We start from the raw sequence: 27,402 nt of genomic DNA, 5'->3' as shown, positions 1-27,402 counted from the left end.
GCAAAAATGCTTTTGCGGAAAAGCGTCCGTGCCAATCTAGACGCTCTGTTCTGAAAATGCTTTTAACAGAAAACTTTTCTGTTAAAAGCATTTCCAGAAAATCATGCCAATTTAAACGCAGCCTAAGTGATGATCCATTCCTTCTATTTAACCAGATTCTTATATGGGTCTTATCATTTCAGTACCTGCTGCTACCATGATGTACTTGATCTGTGGATAGAGGACTTTAGTTTTCAGTCCTGTCAGTCCAGAACCTTCCATAAGCACTACATGCACTTGGTGGTGGGAGCAAATAGCACAGACAGTTAGACAATGTGACATGTCCTGGACAGGGCAACATAGCATAGAAGACATTTCTGACTTGGACCAAGAAATCACTTAACAACTGATGAGCTTGTTTCAAGGAAATCCTAACACAAACTTTCTTCACTCCATGAGACCACAAGAGAAATGAACACTGATAGAATCCTGTTATTTTTGGAATCTTGGAGCATACTTGTGGGGAAGGGAGGCAGGAGGAGAGGACATATGCAGAACCTCAGCGAGCCAGATGCAACATCACAGCTGAACATTCTGAATAAATTATATTTTAAAAATTCCTTTCTTAAGCAGTTTAGAGGAGCAGCCACTGTATGTACTGAGTGATGCAAAAAAGCAGGGTGAGGGAAGACTATTCTTTCCTATAATGTTTTATAAATAAATCACACAGATTCCATCTGTTAGATCACCTCATCTTTCCCATGCAAATACAAAGCATAGTCCCAGGAGAGAAGATACACTAGACATTAAACAGACACTTCTGCACACTAGAACTGAGTTGAAGAGCCGTGAAAATAGTATAATGAGATGGCTTCAGCTACCGTACCAATATCTGAAGCTACGCAGTAAAACCAAAACATAACTACAGGTTGTACCTCGCTTAACTGGGACTCCCGGGCAACATCTATAGTCTGGCATGGATCTGGTCTGGTGGCAGGGCAGAAGCACCATAAGGGGCAACTGGAGACTCCGCCAGGAGCCCAGAGTGTGTGTGTGGGGGGGGGGGGGAGGGGAAGTGGGCGGCATGGTAGGGAGTTCTGGCTCCAGTGGAGCTCCCTAGACCCAGTGGCTGGGGAGCTCTAGCCTGGCAGCGATCGTGGCACTCCAAACCCAGTAGCTATCCCTGCCTGCCAAGCTATTATGTTTTTTAAACAACACAAAAGTAAAATATGTAAGAGCTGAACAACAGATAGCAAAATACTTTTGAACCCAGTTTGGTGGTGGCAGATGGGCAAAAGCTGACAATAACGTGAAGAGTTAAACACTCTAGGTACCTTCTGCGCAACAATAAATCTGAGCAGTTATGTCTGTTCACCATTTGAGAAGCGAGCAGTTATGACACACTACATTTGCTTGCATGTGTTTTTAGGCTAGAATTGACCATTATGATCATCTAGTCTGGACTCTTGCATAATGCAGGACATATGACTCCTGGTTCAAACCATAACTTTTGGTTGATCTAGAACATATTTTTTAGGATGACATCTAGCCTTGATTTAAAGATATCAAGTGATAGCAAATTGGTAAGCTGTTCCACTGGTTAATTATTCTGCATCAGATATCTTACTATGGCAGTATTTCTTAAACTGTGTTCTGTGGCACATGGCACACCGGTGTGCTGTGAGGCAGTCGGAGGTGTGCCGCTGAGAACAACAGAATTCAAAATGGCCACCCTTAAAGGGGCAGGTGACCTTTTTTTTTCTCTCATTAACTTCCCCTTCCCTTCCTCCCCCCCGCCTTTTTTTTTTTCCTCAACAAAAAATCCTTGGTGTTCCTCATAAAAAAAATTGTTTGGTGTTCCTCGGTCTTCAAAAGTTTAAGAAACACTGTACTATGGGTACCTGGAACATGAATAAACACAAGTTTGAACTGCATGTCTTTAAAGTAAACACATTCTTATTCACCTGCCATCAATGGGACTTACTCATGCACTTAAGAACTTCTCTGAACAGTGCTTTCAGGCTTCTGAGGATATGAGATTTCTCTCTCTCCAACTACACTCACTTGACTGACTAAACATTTTAGATTTCTTCCACGAGGTTGTCATCATTCTGACCATCAAAGCACATTTACCTGTAGGAAGGCCCTTCCCTCTTAGCCTGTCCCGAATGGCCTGGCTTCTGTCTGTCTGCAATTTTCTTTCTCCATTGCAGGAAAGCTGATCCACCTGTAAACAGGCAGTAATATGAAGTCAATTGTTCAGAAAAGACCACATTATCGTGAAGACTGGATACCTCAGAACAATAGGCCAGCACAGTTAGCAGGACATTTTCTCTCTCTGACAAATGAATGTTTAAAAGAAGTAATATCCAGTACTTACACTACAGTTTCTGGAAATTCAGAATTTCTTCACTGACTTAGGATTATCAATTTGGATTTCCCCTCCAGTAATTCTGTAGGAACCTTTCCCTTCTAATATTACATTAGTAATACTTTTTCACTATATGTTCATCATAGTTTCCCCTCGAAATAAATAGAAAATAACTCCAAAAATCTACAACATAAGTGTTCCATTTCAGTAAACTGGACGTAGAAGAATGAAAAGAAATAAGGAAATATTAAGAAATAAAATAACTTTAGATATTCCATGATGACATACAGTAGCTATATTGGATGCCCATACAGTAGCTTTAATAGTGTTTCCTTCAGTGTTTCCATAATTCAAAAAACAAAAAAGGAAATTCCAACTCTTGAGAATTTACCACGGCTTCCCAACTCTTTTAAAAACATGTTAATTCAGTACATATATTTATCTGATATTTGCATACAAATAATTCAAATAATCTCTTTAAATTGTGCTGACAATTTTTACCTACCTTTTCTGTAAATCAGAAAATAACCATCAGAATTAGGATAACACCTTGTGCAAAATCAAGCTATTTTCTATCTATTAAAATTACCGAGGGGTAGCCATATTAGTCAGTAGCCAAAAACAAAATAATCCCCCTCCATACACACCCTTAGAAAACAACAATGGTCCTATATCACCTCAGAGACTAACCAAAATATATAAATAGCATCATGAGCTTTTATGGACACAACCCACTTCTTCAGATGACAATGTGGGACTCAGATATTCCAGTAACTTGGTAAAACAGGGATATGAAAGACAGCTGGCTAAGGCTATGTTCAAGTATCACATGGGTAATGTTGATTGATCGAGGGAAACAGAACTAACAGGAACACAACAAACAATACCTCAACCAAAGTCTTTTTAACACCCCTTCTCACTTATTAAGGTGGTGAACAAAGAGGGGCTTTTGATGGATTCACCTTTGATCCTGGAACTTTAGGCTTGTTTTGCCACTACTAGGTTTCCCATCAATACTGGCCAAGATGAATGGCTGATCAAAGTAATTCATATCTTTGTTGCTTCCAGTCTAATGCTATTCTATACACTGTTCTCTGGGACTCATCTGTTTAGCAAGAGACATCATTAAGAATATTCAAAGTAACGCTCTGCACTCTACTTATTGCTTATCTAGGTCACAGTCCAAACCAATTTTAAAAGCTTCAGACTGGTGGGACTCTCTTGCTCTGCATTGCAGAAGAACAGCTACATTGAGAATTACCATGGAGAAGCTCAGATACCATACTTTCAATCACTAAAAAGATTCAGCTACCATGCTTAGGTTGACAGAAACTAGAGTATGCCTCACAGCTCTTGCTCTCTTTTGAGAGGCTGTGAGTATGGAATCAGCAACTGCTGGAGATTAAATTGAGCATCTCCTCATGCAGAAATTTGCCAACCAGATTAGCAAGGCCCTGACAGCACTGGAATCTCTCATCTCTAGAAAAAGGATATCAAGCAATGCACTTTTCTGTGATCATACTGGTCACGTGCTCAGGATCCATTTTTACACCATCATTGAATTAAGTATAAAACTGTGGTAACATAGTGGCAAATCAGACTCACAGCATCCAATATATATGCTCCAGCTATTCTGTAGAACTACTTTGACAGAGTGATCTGATTGCCGGTATGAGAGATATTCTTTAAATGAAAATACTGGAAGTACTGTTTGGCATCATTAACAGTTAGCAAGCTCCATCTCAATTCAGAGTCCTAAAATTAACCATTATATGAATGTGACGTAAAATCATAGTGAAGGGAGAGGTTTCCAATCAGGAACAATAATTTTGTGAGCTGAAATAATGTAGTATATTTTATATATGAAAATAACAAATGTAGCTGTCATGTTATGAATTCCCTCACAGTACTAATGGCTGACAGCTAGCAGATTCTGACAAGAATTCAGAAGTCTGATGACAAATTCCCTTATTTCCCTCAATAAATAACTGTCCAAAAGAGAATTTAATACATATAAGAGAAATCCAGTTAGCTAAAACAAATGTGTTAAACACCTGTCCCATAGCATCTATTCAAACTTTTGTTTTCTATAATCACATTTGCCTATTTAAAAAAAAAATGTTTCTCCCCACTGCTGTGTGGAAGACCCAAAATAATGGAAAAATTGACATTACTGGGGAAATTGTGACTGTGACTGTGACCACTTGCACAAACTCTTTCTGGTGCAGCTTGTGACAAAAGCAGGTAAAAACATGCAGAAAGAAGTGTAATTTTTAGACTGTCTCTCTCTTTTATAAAGTTAGGAAAAGATACAGATAAGAAGCAAGACTGGTTGGAGGGAAACTGAACCAATTTCTTCACTATGTTTTTGCAATTCTCAGTTAGAGCTTAGCTGCTTGTAAACACTTACCCCAGAGAGGCTTCCCAGAACTAGTTTAACCAACTGTTTCACGTAGGAGAAAGACGGTGCACAATTACTATTCCTTATGTGGGCACTGCAGGCATCCAGCACAGTCCGTACAGTCACACGGGCATACATAACATCTTCGCACATGCCAAGCAGTATGCTGTTTAGGTGATCCCCAAGCTTGATAGGCTAATTACAGAGGAGAGAAGGATTAAACAACAATACTTAAGTATCTATAAGCCAAATTTACAAATAGGTTGATTTTGTAAAGTTTCAAATTACTTTCAATATTAATGCATTTTGGTATTTCTGAAAATTCCACCTGATACACTTCAACTGAAAAAATCTCAGTGATAGGGAAAGCAGAATGATCTAGAGGTTATGGTACAGGGGACTGCAATTCAGGATCCTGGATCTAAATGTTGGCTTTGTCACTAACCTGTTTCATCCTAGGCTCATCACACAGTCTGCAATTCAAGTATAATAATATTACCTACTAAAGATGTTAGGGCTAATTACAGTTTTTAAAACACAGTCTTGAATAATAACTATACTCATTATATCTGCTAACCATAAGATATTTGGAGCCGGTATTTGTAGGAACTTGCTGATGAGCTTTGAGAAGTGTACTAAAAAGGCTTCTATCATCCTTTAGCTAGTCCCAACTTTTACTTCAACCGGATTTGTATTGTCATTGTTAGAAAGGTGTTAAGATTGGCTCACCAAGTACCTCACGATTAGCAATTCTATTAGCAATGGCACTTATTATTCAAGATTATCAAATGTTAAAATCCTTTCCAAAGTCCAGAAAAGTTTTAAGAAACTGTTAAGAAAAGGGTAGGACTGAGGAAACAAAGTGATTGGCTAAATAAGTAAAGCCCTTGCAATTATGGAACAATACCCATAGGATTAGGAACTACTTAGCCTTAATTTTTCCCCATCCAAAGAGTCAATCCTATCATATTTTAAGTGCAATCACACTCCAGGGTATGGAGCAGTCAGTGATAACACCACTTCCCAGACACTGTAGGCACTTGACCTTCAACACTGTGTCTCACTATGCACCCAAGGTGTGCGGTTATCAAAGGCATACATGTCCTGTCATGTGTAGCTCTTTACTGAGCACACTAAATTTCATAGTGTTTCCTTCCATTTATTTTTAAGCTTACTACAGGTTGAACCTCTGAAAACCAGTACTCTCCAGTCTGGCAATATCCATGGTCTGGCAGGACCACAAATACTCCTGGACCAGAGAGCCCAGAAGCTTAATGTTAGGAGGGCCAGCAGCCCAGCTGAGGGCAGTGGGACCAGAGCCCTACAAAAGTGCTGGGCACTGGCTGGAGAACCCCAGCAGCCTGTGACAGCATGGAGCCAGAGGAAGAAGAAGCTTGTCTGCCCGCAGCAGCATGGGGCTGGAGAATCCTGACAGCCTGCTGTAGCGCAGAGCCAGGGAAATCTAGACACCCATGGCAGCATGGGGCCAGAGAACTGCGGCAGCATGCAGCAGCACAGAACTAGGGAAACCTGGCCACCCTCAGCAGCACAGGGCCAAGGAACCACAGCAGCACAGGGCCAGGGGCTGGAGAACCCCTGACACTCTTGACAGCCCTGAGGGACCAGTGGCAGCAGGGCGGACAGCCTGGAGAGCTTGGGGGCCAGAGGCAGGGGGCCAGCTGGCTCAGGGCCAGTGGCAGGGAACATCTTCCCTGGTCCAGTAAAGTGTCTCGTTCGGGACCAGTCAGGTCCTAACGTTGCCGGACCAGGGAGGTCTAACCTTATAAAAATGTGTTCTGCATCAGTCTGATTTAACATACTGAATTAATATAGGCTTTTATCATATACACACCAATAGGCATTCCGGGATTGCAGTAAATTTTTAAGGGAAAATTTCTTTCTCTGGAATCATAGTAGAGAAGCTAAAACAACACTCTCATCAGCTAAAAGAAAGCAATCAAGATCAGCAACCATTTATAAATTGTACATCTTACACCTGTATTACACTGAAAAAAATGTCAGGATTAAAGACAAATTAAATAGTGATGATTTAAGGGTTTTAATTTTGTATATAGTCAATCTGTGACCTCTGCTGGAATGTTATTTACTAGCACTTACCACATACTTACAGGAAGAGGATGATAAATTCACCGCATGAAAGTTGCTCTATTTTAGGATAACAACAGTTCATTTTCTTTTAGAAACAGGTAAAGTGCTCACAATTATAGCCAATTCCCTCGGGCTGTGTCTAGACTGGCAAGCTGCTTTTGCGGAAAAACTTGCCAGCTGTCTACACTGGCTGCTTGAATTTCCGCAAGAACACTGACGATCTCATGTAAGAAATCAGTGCTTCTTGTGGAAATACTATGCTGCTCCCGTTCGGGCAAAAGTCCTTTTGCGCAAAAGTTTTGCGCAAAAGGGCCAATGTAGACAGCTCAGATTTGTTTTGCGCAAAAAAGCCTTGATCGCAAAAATGGCGATTGGTGCTTTTTTGCGGAAAAGCGCGTCTAGATTGGCACGGATGCTTTTCTGCAAAAAGTGCTTTCGCGGAAAAGCGTCCATGCCAATCTAGACGCTCTTTTCTGCAAATGCTTTTAACGGAAAACTTTTCCGTTAAAAGCATTTCCGGAAAATCATGCCAGTCTAGATGTAGCCTCAGTGTTCCTACTGTAACTTTCTGTCTTCAGTGGCTCACAACTTTCTAAAAGTCCCCTTCCCCTCCCCCCAATGAGTGGCAATGATCCATATCTGGTCTCTTTCCGAGGTGATTTCTGCCTCCTATTTCTCCCCAGTTCTTCTTATTCTGATTATAAAAGGAGAATATAAAGGCTATGTCTACATTGGTAAGATTTTGCGCAAATACTTTTAACGCAAGAGTTTTTGCATTAAAGTATTTGCGCAAGAGAGCGTTTACACTAGCATGTGCCTTTGCGCAAGAGATGTGCTTTTGCGCAAAAGCATACGTGCCAGTGTAGACGCTCTCTTGCGCAAGAAAGCTCCTATGGTCATTTTAGCCATAGGGCTTTCTTGCGCAAGAAATTAACGTTGCCTGTCTACACTGGCCTCTTGCGCAAGATCAGTTGCGCAAAAGGGCTTATCCCTGAGCAGGAGCGTCAAAGTATTTGCACAAGAAGCACTGATTTTATACATTAGAACATCAGTGTTCTTGTGCAAAGACTTTTGCGCAAAATCTTGCCAATGTAGACACAGCCAAAGGGAAAAGCCCACAACAGAAATATTTTGCAATCTCTACTGCTTGTATATTCACATACACACATTCACAGAAAGAAACACACATGGAAAGAAGACACAAAGAAAAGAGTAGTCTGTAGTAGGGATATATAATAAGCAACAGCCAGGGCTGAAGGGGTTATAGAATTGCTGTGTAGCGATGCACACTCCAATAGCATATGGTAGACATTCCATCCTTATAATGAGCACAGTTAGCTTTCTCCAAGGTAAGCCTTGCTCTGCTGGATGCAGGAGTGAAATCACATTCTCTTCCTTTATGGAATCTGGTATCATTACCTGCACTAGGTCTCTTCAAATCCCGATCATCAAGTATATAAAGGACAAGGCATTGGGCATAATCCCAGAAACTAGAGCCCAAAAGAGCTGTATCTGTAGGCTCTTCTCTCAACTTGTATACCCCCTAGAGCAACGGTTCCCAACCTCCACTCTCTGGACCGGTGGTGGACTGCAAACCCATCTGACAGGCCACCACCCATTGCCAGGCCATGCCCCCAGCATTTATTTAGTCCCGCAGCCTGGGGTTCCCAGGGAATTCCCTACCACATCGCATGGAGCAACAGGGTGAAAGGGGTGTAGTTGGGTGTGGTGTGGCTGGAACCAGGGCCACAGTGAGGCTGTCTCTACTAGGGCAGCCTACCCGTGGCCCCAGTTCCAGCTCCAGCGATTGCTATGTGGCGGGGCCAAGCACCACATGTACAGCGGTTGCCAGAAGGAGCTGCACAGGGCAGGGGGTGAGGGAAGCCCTGAGAAGCCCTGAGCCCCTTTAAAGCCACATTGGGGGTGAGGGGCAGCAGGCAGCCTCAGGTAACTGAACAGGGCCCCATAAACTGAAAACATGGCTCTTTGAGCCTCTCATCTCAAAACAAAATACAGCTATCCTGAGCCCTAATCTTCCTCTCTTGATTTCACTCATCAAACTATATTCATTGGAGATAATATTGAGCTACAAAGATCTGGGTGGCTAATCATGCCCATCATTTCTGCTTCAGACACAGACACTTCACGGGGCTGTTTTATGTGCATTTCTGCCACCTGTGGAGTGACTTACAATGACATGTATTGTGTGCATACAGATGCAATTTAAAATAACACGACCTCTTAATATTACAATAGTGAATATGCAAATATTTACTTGCTGGTCCGCCAACACTTTTTGAATGAGTTTGTCAGTCCTTGGTATAAAAAAGGATGGGAACCACTGCCCAGTGAGCCACAAACTGGCCTTTACCATCAGCTACAGAATGTACAAACTAAAAAAAAGAATTGCGAGCCCCTCAGGGCGGGACTGTCCTTTTATTCTGTAATTGTGTAAGGCATAGCAACATGGAGTCACAGCCCATCATGAGCACAATAATAATACAAATAATACATAATAATCATTGGTCTTTGGTCTCACGGTTAAGGCACTGGATTAGGAATCAATTCCTAGGTCTGCCACAAACTTCCAGGATGATACTGGACAAGTTACAGTCTTAATCTAGGTCTCAGTTTGCCGTTAGGTCAAATGGGATTCATAATACTTAATTATTCTCACATTTTTGTCAGTCCTGTCTATATAAACTGTTAATAATTCAGAATGGGAACTGTATCTTATTATGCAACTCATCTACCACAATGCAATCAGGGAGGCTGGCATGATGCAGAGAAGGGGGGCAGGAGCCCGGAGTGCAGCCGAGCTGGGATCCCCAAGAGGCCAGGAGCTGGGAAGCTGCCATGCTGCCAGAACAGGGAGAAGGGAGAGGTGGCACAATGCAGAGGAGGGGCCCAGGACCAGTGTTTCTTTCCCCTTCTAAGCTGTGTGGTATCCCAGCTTCACAGGTGATTAATCAGACCCATCCAGTCAGAGGCTCAGGGCATGGAGCTGACTGACTGGGCGTGGCTGATTAATCACCTATGAAGCTAGGCTGCCCCACAGCTTAGAAGGAACACTGCCCAGGAGTCCAGCAGGATGCAGGGAGGGGAGCTGGGACAGTGGTGCAATGTGGGGTGCTTCAGCCAGGCTGCAGGGGGGTGGGTGTTGGGAGAGACAGGAAGGCCATCACGCAACCCAGTAGAGCGGCAGGGCAGGGTGTGGGACCAGCAGCAGGGGGCTCAGAAATGACCTCTTCTGGTCCAGCAAAATCCCTCATCCAGGACCACTTAGATTCCAAAGATCTCGGACCAGGAAGGTCCAACCTGTAGAACATATCAATACTATCACGAAAGAGCTGAACATCTGTAAACACTGAAAGTGTGTGCTTCAAATAAAGAACTCAAGGATAATTACAGCAATGAAGCACAAGAAGAATTCACTCTAAATCTCTATGTTCAATAACTTTTATTTTTTCTTCAAAAAATTCAGCTACTAGGGCTGAAATTCCAGAGGCACTTTTAATTTATTACCCTCATTTACAGAGAAAATCTATGGTATAAACTTTTAATCCTCAGGAAGAAGTGTGTGTGAGGAGGGTACTTAGAAATAAAATAGTTAAAATAACATTAGGTATAAATTAATGAAACTAAGGAAAGAAAGAAAGAATCATCTATCATTTCCTTTTCTATTTACGCATGTCTATCTATCAATCTATGAGAGTTTGTTCATCTGTCTGACAGTCCATCCATGAATCCATCCGTCTGTGGGTCTTTTTGCTCAAGAACTCCTAAATGGTAAGAGCTAGCACCACTACATTTGGTATGAAGCTTCCTCTTATCCTAACTTAAAGCAAGGTCAGGGTTTGGTTGCACCAGAAAAATGAGATGTGCGTGGTATCAAATTGTTTCCCTCAAAGGAAGGGGGCTGAGATAGCGACAGCTATGCTTTGTAATGACTACAGAGATGTGGCCGCTCCAGGAAGAGAGTGGCCAGCTGGGGGCGGAGGTGGCCATTGGCCATGAGTAAGTGACCCTCTCTCTTCCCCCAAACTCCTGCACTTGGCCCTCAGCCAAGGGATGTTAAGGTTTAACCGATTAATTGATGAGCTGATGCTTATCGGTTAATGTTATCAGTTAAACTCTTCCCTGTTCCTGGAAAGGTGGTTTCCCTGCGGCAACAAAGCCTCCTCCCCAGGAACAGAGCCAGCAGTAGCTCTCCCAGCCAACCCCCTACCTTAAGTTCTGCAACCCCCACTACCTACCCTGAGCCCCGCCAACCTCTGCCCAGACTCCTGCACCTCTACTCTGCCAGTCCCATGCCATGAAAGTCCCAAGCAACACCAAGTAAATCTTTTACTATAGATATAACAACATTCTTGTGCAGATCTGACCAAAAAAAATCACTCTTAAAAGCCGTGTGATGCACATTGTCTCTACTAACTGTTTGCTATCCTTAAAGACTGCATCAGAAGGGTGCAACATATTCGGCAGTATGTATGGGTGCCTTCCCAACTGCGCTCTTTGGGATGCAGAATATTCTGGAGTGCAGAAGCTTAGCAGGCACATTTTGATTTTAAAGGCAAAATTATGGAATACAGTTTTGCTTTGTTTCTTTTTCCTGACAAGTCAGCAGGAGATGCCAGAGGGGAACTGCTGTTATTGCAGGTAAAATCAGATGCTGGAAGCTCTGCTGCTACTAATGATAAGAATTTTAAGGAGAGTAAAGGGAATAAAGTTCCTATTTTCTGTTCAGTTCTCAACTTCCAAAGCCTGATTTTAAGCTAGCACTACCATTTCTACTGCACAAATCCAGCAACTCTGAGTTTCCAGGTCGTCTCTGCCCCAGGGAGAAAAACTTGTCAATAAGGGGACTGAGGTATTGGGGAAAGAAGAAACTTCAAAGGAATACATCTGATAATAATGGTGTAGCAGATGAGTAAGCTTTGTGCTGAAAGCAGTTTTTTCTCTCACACCTGAGCAGGAGTCAGGCCAAATGTATAATATTTGCATATCCCTATCTCATCACTGAATATACTTTTTAAATACAGACTCCTCATTTTCAGTCTCTTCCAGCCATTTCAGCTATTGACTTGAGGTGTAGTCATTGTGGGGGAGGGCTGTTTTGTTTTGTCTCTTAAGATGGAAGAACTCTGGAAATAGGTGAGTCAATGTTAAAGACTGAATTTTCCAGACCTAATTCAAGGAGTACTGTCAGGTGCCCATACTGTATACAAGATAACCAAATTGAACAATGATGTTAAGCTCTAGCCAGTCTATAACTGTGACTGCAACTAGCAGCAAGTCAACAGTCAAAAAGTATACTTCTTATTCTCAGCAAGTTCCTTCTCTTCAGAGGTAGTCATGTCATGAATGCATCCAAACATACCTACCTTAGGCTCACAGAAATTACACTGGGGCCAAAGAGAGTACAGTGGTCAGCATCTTTTTAAATAAATCACGAATACTTTTTTAATATATTAAGGAAATTGCAATATGACAAACAAAACCTACCCATTTAGAATCCCTTAAACAAATAGAAATCTGACTTTTCTTTCAACTGATTTGCATCATGATATACAATAAACAAGATGTTTTACAAACAAATGCTGTGGTCCACTGGAATACACAAGCTCTAACTTAACTCCATATAATTTCATTAAAAAGCAAAAGACAATGCCAGTGTTTTCCTCCCTTCAAACCAAGAGTACAGTATTCCTAATCAAGAAAAATAAAGAAAAAAACAACCAGAACAGAAATAGTTAACAGTATTAATTAAAGAAGAATAGTAATTAGCCAAGCTGCTTCACTAACAGCAAAGATCTATGGATTCTATGAGAAAACTGTCTTTAATTCTATAGGGTTAAAACTGTCTTTAACCCTCTGCTCTCAACAGCATTATAGTTAGGAGTGAATTCAGTGACAAGTTCTGCAGCTGCAAGATCACAGAATATACAGCAAATGCATGAAAAAATCTTTCTCTTGTCTGTTGCAGTAAGACTCTGGTAAGCTCACCTTTAAGTACCCATAGCACAGTTCAGCCACCAAGCCTCAATGTTCAAGAGGCAACTCTTCAGATAATATTTTATCTCTAACCCTACATATTTAGGGTATTCCCTGATATATTTCCTGATCCTGGGAAGACCAAGAACCTGGATCTACTGCTGAGTGCAAAATGACTGCAATGGGAGTTGCACATACTCTGTACATCTTGGGTTCATGCCCCAAGAGGCCTAATTCTGTAGCCCTTATTCATCAGAATAGTCCCATTCATATTTATGAACTACTCACATGAGTAAGGGCTGTAGGAACGAGTCCTTGGGAAGCCATTCCCACTCTTAGAAGCATCTTGTAATTATGCAAATTACAAAACCCCAAAATATGTAAATATTCCTGCTTTTCCCTTATTCTCTCCAGCATCTCAGATTTTTATCTTGCCCTGTTATTCTGGGTTTTTTAGAAAAGTAGAGGAGGCAATAAAAACAAACCCTTTCTTAAAACTTTAAAATAATGAGATTTTATAAAAGAAGTCTCTGAAAAATACTTACTTGGCTTTGAGGGACTTCATGGTCAGCTCCCCAATAGAGGGTCATACCAAGAGAATAAACATGAATCTGTAATATAACACAAACTATCCGTCAATTTAATGAAGGGTCAGGCCTGGAAATTCATCTGTACATTCTAGAGTATTAAGTTGGTGTAATGAACTTGGTACTCTGAAATGGGGTGGTCATTCCCTTCTTCTCCCCCTCCCCCACCAATTAGGTGCACAATTAAATTTTTGGCAACTAAGCTTAGCCTCCTTGCCTTGAAGAGCTTTCAAACTGTCCTTCACCCGTGTCATTAGTGTCAGAGCAGCAAATCCTGTTATGAGAAAAGACTTGAAAAAACTAATGCTCCTCTAACTTTTCCATTTAATTTTTACTATCCCTTTGAGAGGAAGCCCCAGTATACATAAATAAGATAACATTTGATGGTGATCAACAATACTGAAATGCAGCAGAGTATTCCAACACTGCAAATCTTAAAAGGTGCACAAAAGGTGGCGAAAAGCTTAGGATGACGTAAACAGTGGCTTCTGTTTGCCAGTGAATTTTCACCTATGTACATAACATATGAGGATGTCATCTTAAAATTTCAATCATTGCCAACTCTTCATAACAGTGAATGTGTTTTCCTACATATGTGTATAGGTCCCAGCACAACAAACCATTCCAGTGCGGGACAGGCGGGGAGAGGGGGGCTTGCACTGGACTTGCTGTAATAGAAATAAACAAACAACAGAAAACAATAGTGAATAATAAAGACTCTGCATTGTTTGCATATATAATGTGGTAATGTTTCTCTTTGTACTGGAAAAACTAACTATTGTATAGTGACTGTGTATAAGGCGACAACCTGGGAAGCAGTGATCACAAGATGGTAGATTTCAGGATCCTGACCAAAGGAAGAAAAGAGTAGTAAAATACAAACATCGAACTTCAGAAAAGCAGACTTCGACTCCTTCAGAGACCTGATGGGCAGAATAGGGATGCTAACATGTAGGTGAAAGGAGCCCAGGAGAGCTGGCAGTATTTTAAAGAAGCCTTATGAAGGCATAGAAATAAACCATTGCAATGTGTAGCAAGAGAAGCAAATATGGTAGGAGACCGGATTGGCTTACGGGGGAAATCCTTGGTGAACATAAGCACAAAAAGGGAGCTTACAAAAAGTGGAAACTTGGACAGATGACTAGGGAGGGGTATACATGTATAGCTTTTGAATTCAGGGGAGTTATCAGAAAGGTGAAAGTGCAGTTGGAATTGCAACTAGCAAGGGATGTGAAGGATAACTAGAAAGGTTTCTTATAGGCATGTTAGCAAGAAGGTGGTGATCAGAGGCCCCTACTGGATGAGGGCAGTAACCTAGTGACAGACGATGTGGGGAAAGCTGAAGTACTTAATGCTTTCTTTGCCTCTGTCTTCACGGACAAGGTCAGTTCCCAGACTAATGCGCTTAGTAACACAATAGGGGACGAAGGTGGATAGCCCTTGGTGGGGAAAGAAAGGTTAGGAACTTTTTAGAAAAGCTAAACGTACATAAATCCATGGCTCCAGACTTAATACATCCGAGGGTACTGAGGGAGTTGGCAAATGTCATTGAGGAGCCTTTGGCCATTATCGTTGGAAAGTCGTGGAGATCGGGAGAGATCCCAGATGATTGGGAAAAGGCAAATGTAGTGCCCATCTTTAAGAAAGGGAAGAAGGACGATCCAGGGAACTATAGGCCGGTCAGTCTTACTTCCATCCCTAGAAAAATCATGGAGGGGATCCTTAAGGAATCCATTTTGAAGCACTTGGAAGAGGGAAAGGTGATCAGAAATAGTCAGAATGGATTCATGAATGGCAAGTCGTACCTGACAAATCTGATTAGCTTCTATGATGAGGTAACTGGCTCTGTGGATATGGGGAAGTCAGTGGATGTGATATACCTTGACTTTAGCAAGGCTTTTGATACGGTCTCCCACAACATTCTTGCCAGCAAGTTAAGGGAATGTGGATTGGATAAATGGACGGTAAGATAGATAAAAAGCTGGCTGAAAGGTCAGGCCCAGTGGGTAGTGATCAACGGCTCAATGTCAGGATGGTGGTCGGTTTCTAGCAGAGTGCCCCAAGGTTCGGTTCTAGGACCGGTTTTGTTCAACATCTTTATTAATGACCTGGATGAGGGGATGGATTGCACCCTCAGCAAGTTTGCGGATGACACTAAGCTAGTGGGAGAGGCAGACATGCTGGAGGGAAAGGATAGAGTCTAGAGTGACGAATTGGAGGATTGGGCGACAAGAAATCTGATGAGGTTCAACAAGGACAAAGTGTAGAGTCCTGCACATGGGACGAAAGAATCTCAAGCACTTTCACAGGCTGGGGACCAACTGGCTAAGTAGCAGTTCTGTAGAAAAGGACCTGGGGGTTACAGTGGATGAGAAGCTGGACATAAGTCAACAGTGTGCCCTTGTAGCCAAGAAGGCTAATGGCATACTAGGTTGCATTAAGAGGAGCACTGCCAGTCAATCCAGAGATGTGATTATTCCTCTTTACTCAGCTCTGGTGAGGCCAAATCTTGAGTATTGTGTCCAGTTCTGGGCCCCCAATTACAGGAAGGATGTGGATGCACTGGAGAGGGTCCAGCAGAGGGCAACCAAAATGGAGCTGGAGCATATGACCTATGAGGAGAGACTGAGGGAGTTGGGTCTATTTAGTCTGCAGAAGCGAAGAGTGAGGGGGGATTTGATAGCAGCCTTCAACTTCCTGAAGGGAGGTTCCAAAGAGGCTGGAGAAAGGCTGTTCACAGTAGTGATGAATGGCAGAAAAAGGAATAATGGTCTCAAGTTACAGTGGGAGAGGTCTAGGTTGGATATTAGGAAAAACTATTTCACTAGCAGGGTAGTGAAGCACTGGAAGGGGTTCCCTAGGGAAGTGGTAGAGTCTCCATCCCTAGAGGTTTTTAAGTCCCAGCTTGACAAAGCCCTGACTGGGCTGATTTAATTGGGATTGGTCCTGCCTTGGGCAGGGGGCTGAACTTGATGGCCTTCTAAGGTCTCTTCCAGCTCTATAATTCTCTGATTCTAGTATCAACTGTTACATTTAAAACAAGAGGTGCATAATATTATTTTAGTAACTACTTGAAGCACTAGCTATATGCAGTTAGAATCATCAGACAGACATCAATATTTTATAAACGTTTTCGAAACGTGTGAAAATTGGGCAAAAATTGTTCATGAACTTAAGCAATAGAACCTACATAACAATGAAATGCAAACCTGACTTTCACTGTTTTTCTATATAGGTTGGACCTTCCTGGTATGGCACCTTGCAGACCTGACTTATCTCAGATGAGGGATTTTTGCCACATCAGAGAAGGTTAGTTCTGGGCCCACTGCTGCCAACCTGATCCTCTGCCCTGCCTCCCGATGGGCTTCCTGGCTCCTCTTGCAGCCCAGTTGAGCCACCAATACTTTCCCCCGCAGCCCAGCTGACCGGTGCACTGGGCTTCCTGTCTTATGCCCCCCACCCACTGCAGCCCAGTTGGGCCACCAAACACCTCCCTCCTGCATTATGCCCAGCTCCCCACTCTCCACAGTGCAATTGAGACTCCCTGATCTTAGAACACCTGTGGTTGCCAGACCTGATTCTGTGGAAGACAAAGGAAAGAACTACCATAATGAATATTATTAGTCTAGTTTTATGAAACAATATTACAATACAGTGTCAAAGAACAGCCCCACCTGGCAGCACCCTCCTGAGGTAGGCTGTGGAACAAGTGTCCCCTCTCAAGGAACCCAAGAACTCCAGTTCAGGCTCCAATAATACTTTCTATGGGGCAAGTTTATTATCAGTTCAGTTCATAACAAAAGTCCCCAACATAATCCATCTGTCATCCTAGCACACAGGGTTTTCAAATCCCCATAACATCTCACATTCCAGAATCTTCTGCCACACACTAGGCTCCTCACCAGCTCTCACTGTCGCTCTGCAAAGGATGGCCACCCCAACTCCTTCAACTGAGTGTGAGCTCACTCTTCTCTATGGTAAACTCCCTACCACCTCTCTGCTGGGAAATCATCTTCACTAGGGAAGCAACTTTCCCTCTCCTTACTCCTGTGGGGCCAGCATTCTGGCCTCAGATCTGGCAGCAGGTAAATTCTTCTGGTGCTCTCTGGCCCTTGGCTACATCTCTTCAGTTTAGATGTCAATCATCAACTCCCTCTGCTGCTGTCTGTCCCTGGCATTTTAGCTTCAGGATGTCAGCCAGCAAACCCCTCTTTGCCATTTTCTTGCCTTCAGTCTTCCTCCAGGCTACGGCTACAGCTTCCTTCCAGGATGCTGGACAGTCCCCTTATGGCTCTCACCTGCCTCTTTCCCGATGGACCCTCCAAGGTCCCTCTGTCTCACCCGCAGCCTCAGCCTCTCATATTCTTTCTGTCCTTTGTTGTCTGCACTTGTTCTGGCAAAGGAGAGGTGAAGCTACTTCCTGAACAGAAACTCCACCCTGTGATGTACATCATATTTACACAATATAGAAATTCCTATTTAAAAGTCTTCTTGAACTGCAAAATCAACACTGAAGTGCAGAATATGCACAAAGATCTAAATAAAGTATTATGCCAAGAGATTTGTGACCTGAATACTAAGTGAGACTGAAACCAGCCCCCTTCATTTAACTGCCAAATATCAGTCCTGTATATAAATTCTAAACAAAAACAAAAAAATAAAAAGTATTACAGACATCTTCAAATATCTTGTAAGTGCTCTTTTTAGCCATATTACTATGAGAAGTGCAATATATTTTGTGTAAAATCAAAGCAGAGATAAATATTAATACGTTTTAAACAGGTGAACCAATGGTCCAATTGTTAACAAAACTACCTACATATTCATGTTACCATTGACGTAAGTCAAAACTAATTAATAGCGTATTCTCAAGGCTGTAGATAGGACATGGAAACAAATAAATATGGTGTTAATTTAAATTTAAAATTATCATCCTTTTTCATGTTTTTTCAAATTCTCTACTCTTTTTCTAAAGATTGTCAGTGAATGTATTAATTTTTAAAAATTGATTACTCTCATGTTTCCAATTTGTGCTTTAATTAACACATGCATATAAAATATTTTCAGTTTTCCACTATAAAATATAGGCAATATTCCTTTTATTTAATCCCTCAAATTCAAGGCATGGAAATGTCAACTGTATGGGTATGTCTACACTACAGCATTATTTCTAAATAAGCTACAGGCAGTCCCCAGGTTACGTACAAGATAGGGACTATAGGTTTGTTCTTAAGTTGAATTTGTATGTAAGTCGGAACTGGCTCCAGATTCAGCCGCTGCTGAAACTGATCAGCGGCTGACTACAGGAAGCCCTAGGCAGAGTTGCTCTGCCCCCGGCTTCCTGGAATCAGCCACTGATCAGTTTCAACAGCGGCTGAATCTGGACTTCTGGGACAGAACAGCTGGGGCACTGCCGGGTTGGTCCCCGCAGGACCAACCCGGCAGCACCCCACCTGCTCTACCCCAGGCGTCCCGCAACAAAAGCCTGGTCTGTTGGGGGGGGGGGGGGCGCGCACTAGCTGCTCCCCTCCCTCCCAGCAGACCAGGGAGACCCGAGCAAAGCCGTGGAGGTGCAGAGGTCCCGCCGCCTCTGTGGCTTTGCTCCTGTCTCCCTGCTGTGCCCCCCAGCACACCAGGGAGACCCGAGCAAAGCCGCACAGGCGGCGGGGTCCCCCGCCTCTGTGGCTTTGCTCCTGTCTCCCTGCTGTGCCCCCCAGCACACCAGGGAGACCCGGAGCACGCGGTGGCGGGACTGCTGCGCTCTGGGCGGTCCCGCCGCCCGCAAGCTCCGGGGCGAGAAAAGCCCCGTTCGTAAGTGTGGATCCGACATAAGTCGGATCTGTGTAAGTCGGGGATTGCCTGTATTTTGAAATAGTTAATACAAAATAGCTTATTTCAAAATAACATGTCTACACACAAAATACATTTTGAAATAGCATTTTGCTATTTCAAAATAGCATGTCTACACTGAGTGGACGCTGAATCGCATATAAGGCTGGCCGGAACCAGGTCCAGCAGGGCATCAGGTCAGGATTTACTTTATGTGGCTGCTGCCTGAGGCTATCTGAGGACAGTGCTTAAAGGGACTCCCCCAGATAGCCGGTTCTCAGGTTTCCCTGCTTGCCTACCTTGATGAGGGACAGTAAAGAATTTTGTCTCTGCGTGCTCTGGTTACCCTCACTCAGGACACCACAGCACTCTGCAACACGGCGCCGGAGCTGCCCCAGGCACTCCAGTGCTTCTCTTGGATGTGTTGCTGCGAGCCTGGCTGCACTTTTTGCAGGCTGCCATCCGGGAGGTCCACCGGGGGACTGTCAGTATCCAGGAGGCCCTGCAGGAGAGCTTCCACCCTGAGGAGCACTAAGAGCATCCCTGGTTTGCCCCACTGGGGGCTTGTACCTCATTCCTCCCACACGTCCTTCCCCTTATGCCCCCCCATTCCCCTTTCCTGATGTCAAATAAAATACATGTTTTTTCATGAACACAAACTCTCTTTATTTAACAAAACTGGGGGGGGGGGAGGGATGAAACTCTGGTGAGACTGGGGAAAGGAGGTGGGAAAGGGGAGGAGAGAGGGAGGGAGAGGGGAGGGGGAAACCTGGGAGGAGGGAGCTGGAGGGGGAAAGCAAGGGGAAAAAGGGGGAGGGAAAGCTCAGGGTATACTGGTGGGGGGGTCTCGTCGGACCAACCTGATTTTCATGTGAACCTGCTCCTGGGTTCGCATGTGGCCTTTGATGGCCAGGCTGGCAGCTATCCTGCTATAGATGGCTGCGTTCCTCCATCTAGTGCGGAGATCATGGACGTTGGGGGCATCCCCCAAACCTGAATAAGGTCCATGATATCCTCCTTGGACCAGGAAGGCGCCCGCCTTCTCCGACACCTGTCAGGCTCCTGGGAGCTGGCAGACTGCTCCTGGTGAGTGGTGGAGGGCTGGCTGCCAGTGGCTTGCTGGCTCATATTTTGGGGCCACTGGGTCAGGGGCAGTGACTGCTAGCTCTGGGCTGGTAGGCTTGGAGCTGGCTCAAGCACTGTGGCCAGAGTCTTAATGGCTCCAGGGACGGGGGGAGGGAGAGGAGTGCTCTTGGTTGAGGCTGGAGTGGCCACCAGGGCACCCTGGGAAGGCTGGAGGCCCCATATTTTGAAATAAGTGTCTATACAGCACTTATTTCAAAATAGCTATTTCGACAATTTGGCGTTATTCCTCATAGAATGAGGTTTACCAAATTTGAAACAAGCGCTCCGCTATTTCGAATTTATTTCGAAATAGCGGTTTGGCTGTGTAGATGCTAGGACAGTTATTTCAAAATAACTCTGCTGTGTAGATATATCCTTTAAGTGCAATATATTCCCCATTCTGTTTTTATTTATTTGTATTCTATATTTTCCACATAACATTTCAAAATAGAAGTATTCAGAAGAGCATGAGTCCCAAGCTTCCTCTCGTTAATCACAAAGGGTATGTCTACACTACAGCACTAATTCGAACTAACTTAATTCAAATTAGTTAATTCGAACTAAGCTAATTTGAATTAGTGCATCTAGACCTACAAACTAATTTGAATTAGCTTTTTGCTAATTCAAACTAGCACGTCCACACTGAGTGGACCCTGAACCGAAGTTAAGGCTGGCCGGAACCAGTGCCGGCAGCGCATCAGGTTAGGACTTAGAGTGTGGAGCTGCTGCCTCAGTGAGTGAAAACAGTGACTGGCAAAATGATTTTGTTATAACATACTAAAAATGTATAAAGTAATACAGGTTTTATAGAAATAATCTTCTGGGATCTTGCTGCAATATCGTAAGCGAAAAACAATACGTATTCCAAAATGTTCCAGAGCAGAGTTTTTCAGTTAAGACTATATATAGGCTAGTCGTAGTGAAATAGATTTTAGGTAACAGCAAACTTTTCTTCATGACAGTAAGTTCACAACAATGTCTAAGACATGTTCATACTTAGTTTCCATCTTTAAGGAAAGTTTGAAGTCCAGTCTTCTAGGGAACTTCCAGGCAAATATATCCACCACTTCATCCAAGTCCACTTGGGCTGAACAGTGGATGCATATGTGTATGAAACTGTAATACTTTCAGATGAATTGGGGAGGGAGTCTCAGGCAGCATGTCACTCCTGCATTCCCCCAGCTGCACACACTTACTCTGGGGACTATCACAGGGGGGAGGAGGTGTTTGCACCCTTTTCACCTCCTCTGCCTGGTATGGGTATAAAATAGTTAACTGGTAACAGTTCGTCTCAGCAAAGTTTTTATCACAAAATATTGTAAGGAGGTCCCAACACTGAGATTATTATTTTTACAAAATAATGTATTTTTCAAAATAAGTGAACAAAGCAGACAGTGGTGTGGGGCTCCATGTTATTTTCTGTTTGCATATGTCTAATTGGCAATCAGTTTGGGAGCACTGCTTAGGATCTTCTGAATGTAGTTCAAGTGAACCTCTCCAGTCCAGCACCCTTGGGTCCGGATTGGTGCTGAACTAGAGAATTTGCTGACCCACAGGAGGTCAATATTATCTAGCAGCAATACCAACACTTCCACTGCTTACTGAGCTCTTAGAAGGCATTTAGGGATAATTAGAGCTAAATAACAGAACAGAACACAGAGCCAGGACGGGTAGCTGTGAACAAATTTTATGGGACTGTGGAAATTTGACTGGATGTCCACTTATTATTGGTATGGCCAACTAAAATCATGCCAGATCATGAAAGTTGCCGGACCACTGAATACCAGACTAGAGAGGTTCTATTCTATATTTATAGAATATAAATAAAATTGCATAAGCTACATGCATATGAAGCAATCATTTATATATAAATATGCTTGTGATGAATAAAATGAATGACATTCATATTAGTTACAATTTGTTTTAAAAAATATAGCTATATTATTTTCATGTTGGTATTTTCCATTTCTTCATATGAATATTGTATACTATTCTCTAACTGCGCCAAATATTTTTTTGGGGAAAAAAACCCATACCAAGGCTTATTAAATCACCATGGTTGAGGCTTATGCATAGTTATCTCAAACTTCATTCATATGAGATAACATCAAGCACATTAAAACTAAATAAATATTTCTATTTTAAAAGTTGTGCTAATAGAAGGAACAAGAATGAAGCTAAGCAAGTATTCTTATATTAATGTATGTATGCAAAGTTATGTATGCACTCTGTATCATTATAGACAAATTATATCAGGGGAAAGTTAAAATACGATCTTCAAGAAGAGTTGCAAGTACTTTGGATCTCCAAAAAGTAAGATTCTTATTTAAAAGCTTTTCACTAATCCTGATTTTTGGTTTTATTATTTTATTTTGAACAGTTCCACAAGAAATAAGCAGTACTAAATTCATATTACACATTTATTTGTGGAAATTATTTGCAAATGTATATTTCAAATAAACTTGCAATTACAAAATAATCTTTTTTGTTCAATTTAATAAGAGATTTAGAATCAGTAGGGTAGTCATTGTCTGACTAGCATTTTAGCTGGTATTTATTTTTGAGCACATCACTTCTTTGGTTTAGAAGAAATGGAAGTCATAATTCAAAAATTAATGCAACCCTGTTATTGTGTTTAAGAGGTCATTACAAAGAGGAATTTGTTTTGGAAACTAGTTGGCAAAACAGCAGTGAAATACCCTGAATGAAGGCTGCTACTTAAAGATTGAAAACCAGATGAAATAAGCACATATACAACATAATCTAAAAAACGCCAACGAAATACATCACAGAAACTAACCATGACACTACCCAAACCTTAGCTTAATATAGGTGGAAAGGAGTATGACACTTGGTAGCAAGATGAACAGTAAAGATACTGTAACCATAAACATTTTAAATAAATGATATGTTATAACCATTAGGAAATATTATTGTACCTCAAAGAACAACATTTAACAGATTATTAGAAAAGGGAAAAATTATCTTTCGTTACAATAGGGTTTGACTTCTATCCATTTAATGCCAAAATGTACTTGATTTTGTTTGGCTTATTTTTCCCCCAGAATCAGCAATTTGCCTCCATATCCTTTTCATGAGATTGCTTTGTCAACAATCTCTTGCAATGGATCAAAATATTACATGAAAGAAACTTTCTACTTCAGCTAACTCTACACTATATTATGATTTGCATTACAGAGGAACCAGAGGTCCAGTCATGATTAGAGCTGTGTTGTACAGTTGGCAGATATTAGCTGGTTAAAATGACTGGAGCAATTTGAAAAAGAAAGAAAAAACTGGGCTTGAGAGGAGATAAAAGAGACATTTTAGAAGGATTTTGGAATGAATACAGGGAATGAAGGGTAGATGCAAATATGCAAGCAGAGTCAGAGTTTGCAAATGAAATTTCACTTAGCTCTCAATGAAAATATACAGAAAGCGAAATATTTTTGAAAGAATGCTATCTAATACAGACTGATTTTTCTTTTAAAAAATGTCTGTCTCGTAAAGCCTTAATTTACAATACAAATAGCTAAATTTGAATGACTTCTATGCATTTCAGGGGTCAGTAACCTAAAAATAAAGTTGTGGATGGAAACTAATGTAACTGCAAGACTATATTTCTGATCGCTTTGGAGCCAGAATCTGAAGATAGAATTTTCACTAATGAGCCAAATTCTGGTAGACACTAAAATGGATGTAACGTATCCACAAAACCACGTAAAAGGCCCTAGTACATATCTGCCATCTAGTAGGAAGGAATTAATTAAACTGAACCTCCATAAACCATGGCATATTCATATAAATACATACAAGCAAATTGCATATACAGTGAACCCTCGTTTATCGCGGTAGATAGGTTCCAAACCCTACCGCGATAGATGAAAATCCGCGAAGTAGAAGTAGGATCCTCAAAGCCTCGGGGGAAGCCGGCGGGGGGGGGGGGGGGGGCATCCCAGGCGCGCCTGGGCTGCTCCCCCGCCGGAGCCCCTCCGCGGCTTTCAAAGCCTCGGGGGAAGCCGGCGGGGGGGCATCCCAGGCGCGCCTGGGCTGCTCCCCCGCCGGAGCCCCTCCGCGGCTTTCAAAGCCTCGGGGGAAGCCGGCGGGGGGGGGGGGCATCCCAGGCGCGCCTGGGCTGCTCCCCCGCCGGAGCCCCTCCGCGGCTTTCAAAGCCTCGGGGGAAGCCGGCGGGGGGGCATCCCAGGAGCGCCTGGGCTGCTCCCCCGCCGGAGCCCCTCCGCGGCTTTCAAAGCCTCCGGGGAAGCCGGCGGGGGGGCATCCCAGGCGCGCCTGGGCTGCTCCCCCGCCGGAGCCCCTCCGCGGCTTTCAAAGCCTCCGGGGAAGCCGGCGGGGGGGCATCCCAGGCGCGCCTGGGCTGCTCCCCCGCCGGAGCCCCTCCGCGGCTTTCAAAGCCGGCCTGGGAAGCCGGCCTGGGATGCCCCCCCCCCGCCGGCTTCCCCCGAGGCTTTGAAAGCCGCGGAGGGGCTCCGGCGGGGGAGCAGCCCAGGCGCGCCTGGGATGCCCCCCCGCCGGCTTCCCCGGAGGCTTTGAAAGCCGCGGAGGGGCTCCGGCGGGGGAGCAGCCCAGGCGCGCCTGGGATGCCCCCCCGCCGGCTTCCCCGGAGGCTTTGAAAGCCGCGGAGGGGCTCCGGCGGGGGAGCAGCCCAGGCGCGCCTGGGATGCCCCCCCGCCGGCTTCCCCGGAGGCTTTGAAAGCCGCGGAGGGGCTCCGGCGGGGGAGCAGCCCAGGCGCGCCTGGGATGCCCCCCCGCCGGCTTCCCCGGAGGCTTTGAAAGCCGCGGAGGGGCTCCGGCGGGGGAGCAGCCCAGGCGCGCCTGGGATGCCCCCCCGCCGGCTTCCCCCGAGGCTTTGAAAGCCGCGGAGGGGCTCCGGCGGGGGAGCAGCCCAGGCGCGCCTGGGATGCCCCCCCGCCGGCTTCCCCCGAGGCTTTGAAAGCCGCGGAGGGGCTCCGGCGGGGGAGCAGCCCAGGCGCGCCTGGGATGCCCCCCCGCCGGCTTCCCCGGAGGCTTTGAAAGCCGCGGAGGGGCTCCGGCGGGGGAGCAGCCCAGGCGCGCCTGGGATGCCCCCCCGCCGGCTTCCCCCGAGGCTTTGAAAGCCGCGGAGGGGCTCCGGCGGGGGAGCAGCCCAGGCGCGCCTGGGATGCCCCCCCGCCGGCTTCCCCCGAGGCTTTGAAAGCCGCGGAGGGGCTCCGGCGGGGGAGCAGCCCAGGCGCGCCTGGGATGCCCCCCCGCCGGCTTCCCCGGAGGCTTTTTAAAGTTTTGGTAACCGCTACTTCGCGGTTCGACCATCGCGGATTCACGTATATACATAATGTAATGAAAAAAGTCCGCGAAGTCGTGAATCCGCGATAGTCGAACCGCGAAGTAGCGAGGGTTCACTGTACATACATTTCATATACATACATAGGCTAAAAAGACTATGGATTAGGGTCCTGATGCTATTGCTGTAACTTGTTATACTAGGGTTGCCAGGTGTCCGGTATTGACCCAGACAGTCTGGTATTTTCACCTCCTGTCTAGTAAAAAAATTCAGAAAATACCAGACACCTAAAATGTCCAGTATTTTCTGATTTTTTCCTGGCCAGGAGGCGAAAATACCAGATGCTTACCTGGTTTTGCAGGGGAGCTGTCTTGCCCGGAGCAGGAAGACACAAGATGGCAGATAGCCACTGGCAGCTTGTTAGGGCCAAAAAGCCTCAAAAGCATTTCTTAAAAGGGCCACACTTTTTTTTTTAAGCTTAACAACTATCGGGGTCCTTTTTTTTTGGCTCAACAACTTTGGTCTCTCCCTTTTGTTTTCTCAACAGATTTTTTTCCCTGGTGGGGTTTTTTTGGGGGGGGAGTGAGGGTATTCAGTATTTTTGGTTAAACCATCTGGCAACCCTATGTTATACTCATATATAATTCGTTTGTTGGAGGCCCAGCAGAATATCCTGTCCTCAAGCTGACAGGGCCAGTGGAGCCCAGTTTTCATCATATGCTGCGGCATCATTTCAGTTTGATGCAGCGATGGTTTACTTTGTGGGATTTTTTTTGGTTTTTGTTTTTCCTGCAACATGTATATATGCAAAGTTAGCTAGAATTCAACCCAAAATTACATGTATTAAACTCAAGTAAAAATTTCAACACAAGACTAATACCACAAACTAAAATATCACAAGCTAAAAGGATATAAACTAAGTTAAGCCAATTGTATGAATAATCTTCTTATGCAAACTAAGGCATACATATTTCAGCACGCGATAAATTCCCAAGGAAATATGAATTCAGGCTGGTCCAGAAGTAAAGGGTCACGACTGTACTACCATCGCCTTCAGAAAATTATGTTGCCATATGTCATATAATATCAAAATGTACTTTTTCATAGAATCATAGAACACTAGGACTGGAAGGGACCTCAAGAGGTCATCGAGTCCAGTCCCCTGCCCTCACAGCAGGACCCCATATGGTCTAGACCAGGGTTACTCAACTTTGGAAGCCCTGGGGTTTCCAAAGAGCAGTATCTAATCTGCTCTTAAATATCTCCAGAGATGGAGATTCCACAACTTCCCTAGGCAACTTATTCCAGTGTGTTTAAGCCCATTGCTTCTTGTCCTATCCTCAGAGGCCAAGGAGAACAATTTTTCTCCCTCCTCCATGTGACACCCTTTTAGATACCCGAAGACTGCTATCATGTCCCCTCATGTCATTGGGCATCTCCTCCTTTATCCAGATTTTAAGACTAAACTGCTGAATTAACTCTAGTCCATCATCTTTAAGATTTCAATGGGGATACCATCTGGACTTCCTGCCTTGTTGTTCTTTATCTGCTTGATGGCACCGTATACCTTGTGCAAATTGGAAGGGTCTCCAAGCTCATTCCTAAAAGGCTGTTGGGGGATTTGCTCAAGAACTTCATCTGCAACCATGTAATTACAATTAAGAAGATCTTTTAACTGTTCTTTCCAGTGAAAATTAATGGCTTTGTTGTCTTTCAAAAGTGTGGTTCC

General features: G+C 43.9%; 1 protein-coding gene across 15 annotated transcripts in view; it reads right to left on the bottom strand.

Moving 5' to 3' along the window:
* PTPN13 (protein tyrosine phosphatase non-receptor type 13) overlaps window positions 1-27,402 on the bottom strand; it is a 238,698-nt gene that overhangs the window by 145,063 nt on the left and 66,233 nt on the right. For all 15 annotated transcript variants that reach the window (XM_075929542.1, XM_075929544.1, XM_075929547.1 and 12 more), the window contains exons 4-6: window positions 13,400-13,465; window positions 4,761-4,946; window positions 2,113-2,206 (exon numbers count right to left, since the gene is read on the bottom strand). In XM_075929542.1, the coding sequence (XP_075785657.1) occupies window positions 2,113-2,206; window positions 4,761-4,946; window positions 13,400-13,465 (346 nt within the window). The remainder of the gene's footprint in view (window positions 1-2,112; window positions 2,207-4,760; window positions 4,947-13,399; window positions 13,466-27,402) is intronic.

The sequence above is a fragment of the Pelodiscus sinensis genome, chromosome 5 (assembly GCF_049634645.1).
Source record: "Pelodiscus sinensis isolate JC-2024 chromosome 5, ASM4963464v1, whole genome shotgun sequence".
In the NCBI taxonomy this organism is placed as follows: Eukaryota; Metazoa; Chordata; order Testudines; family Trionychidae; genus Pelodiscus; species Pelodiscus sinensis.
Note: the sequence above shows the minus strand (reverse complement) of the source record. Positions and strands in the feature narration are given on the sequence as shown.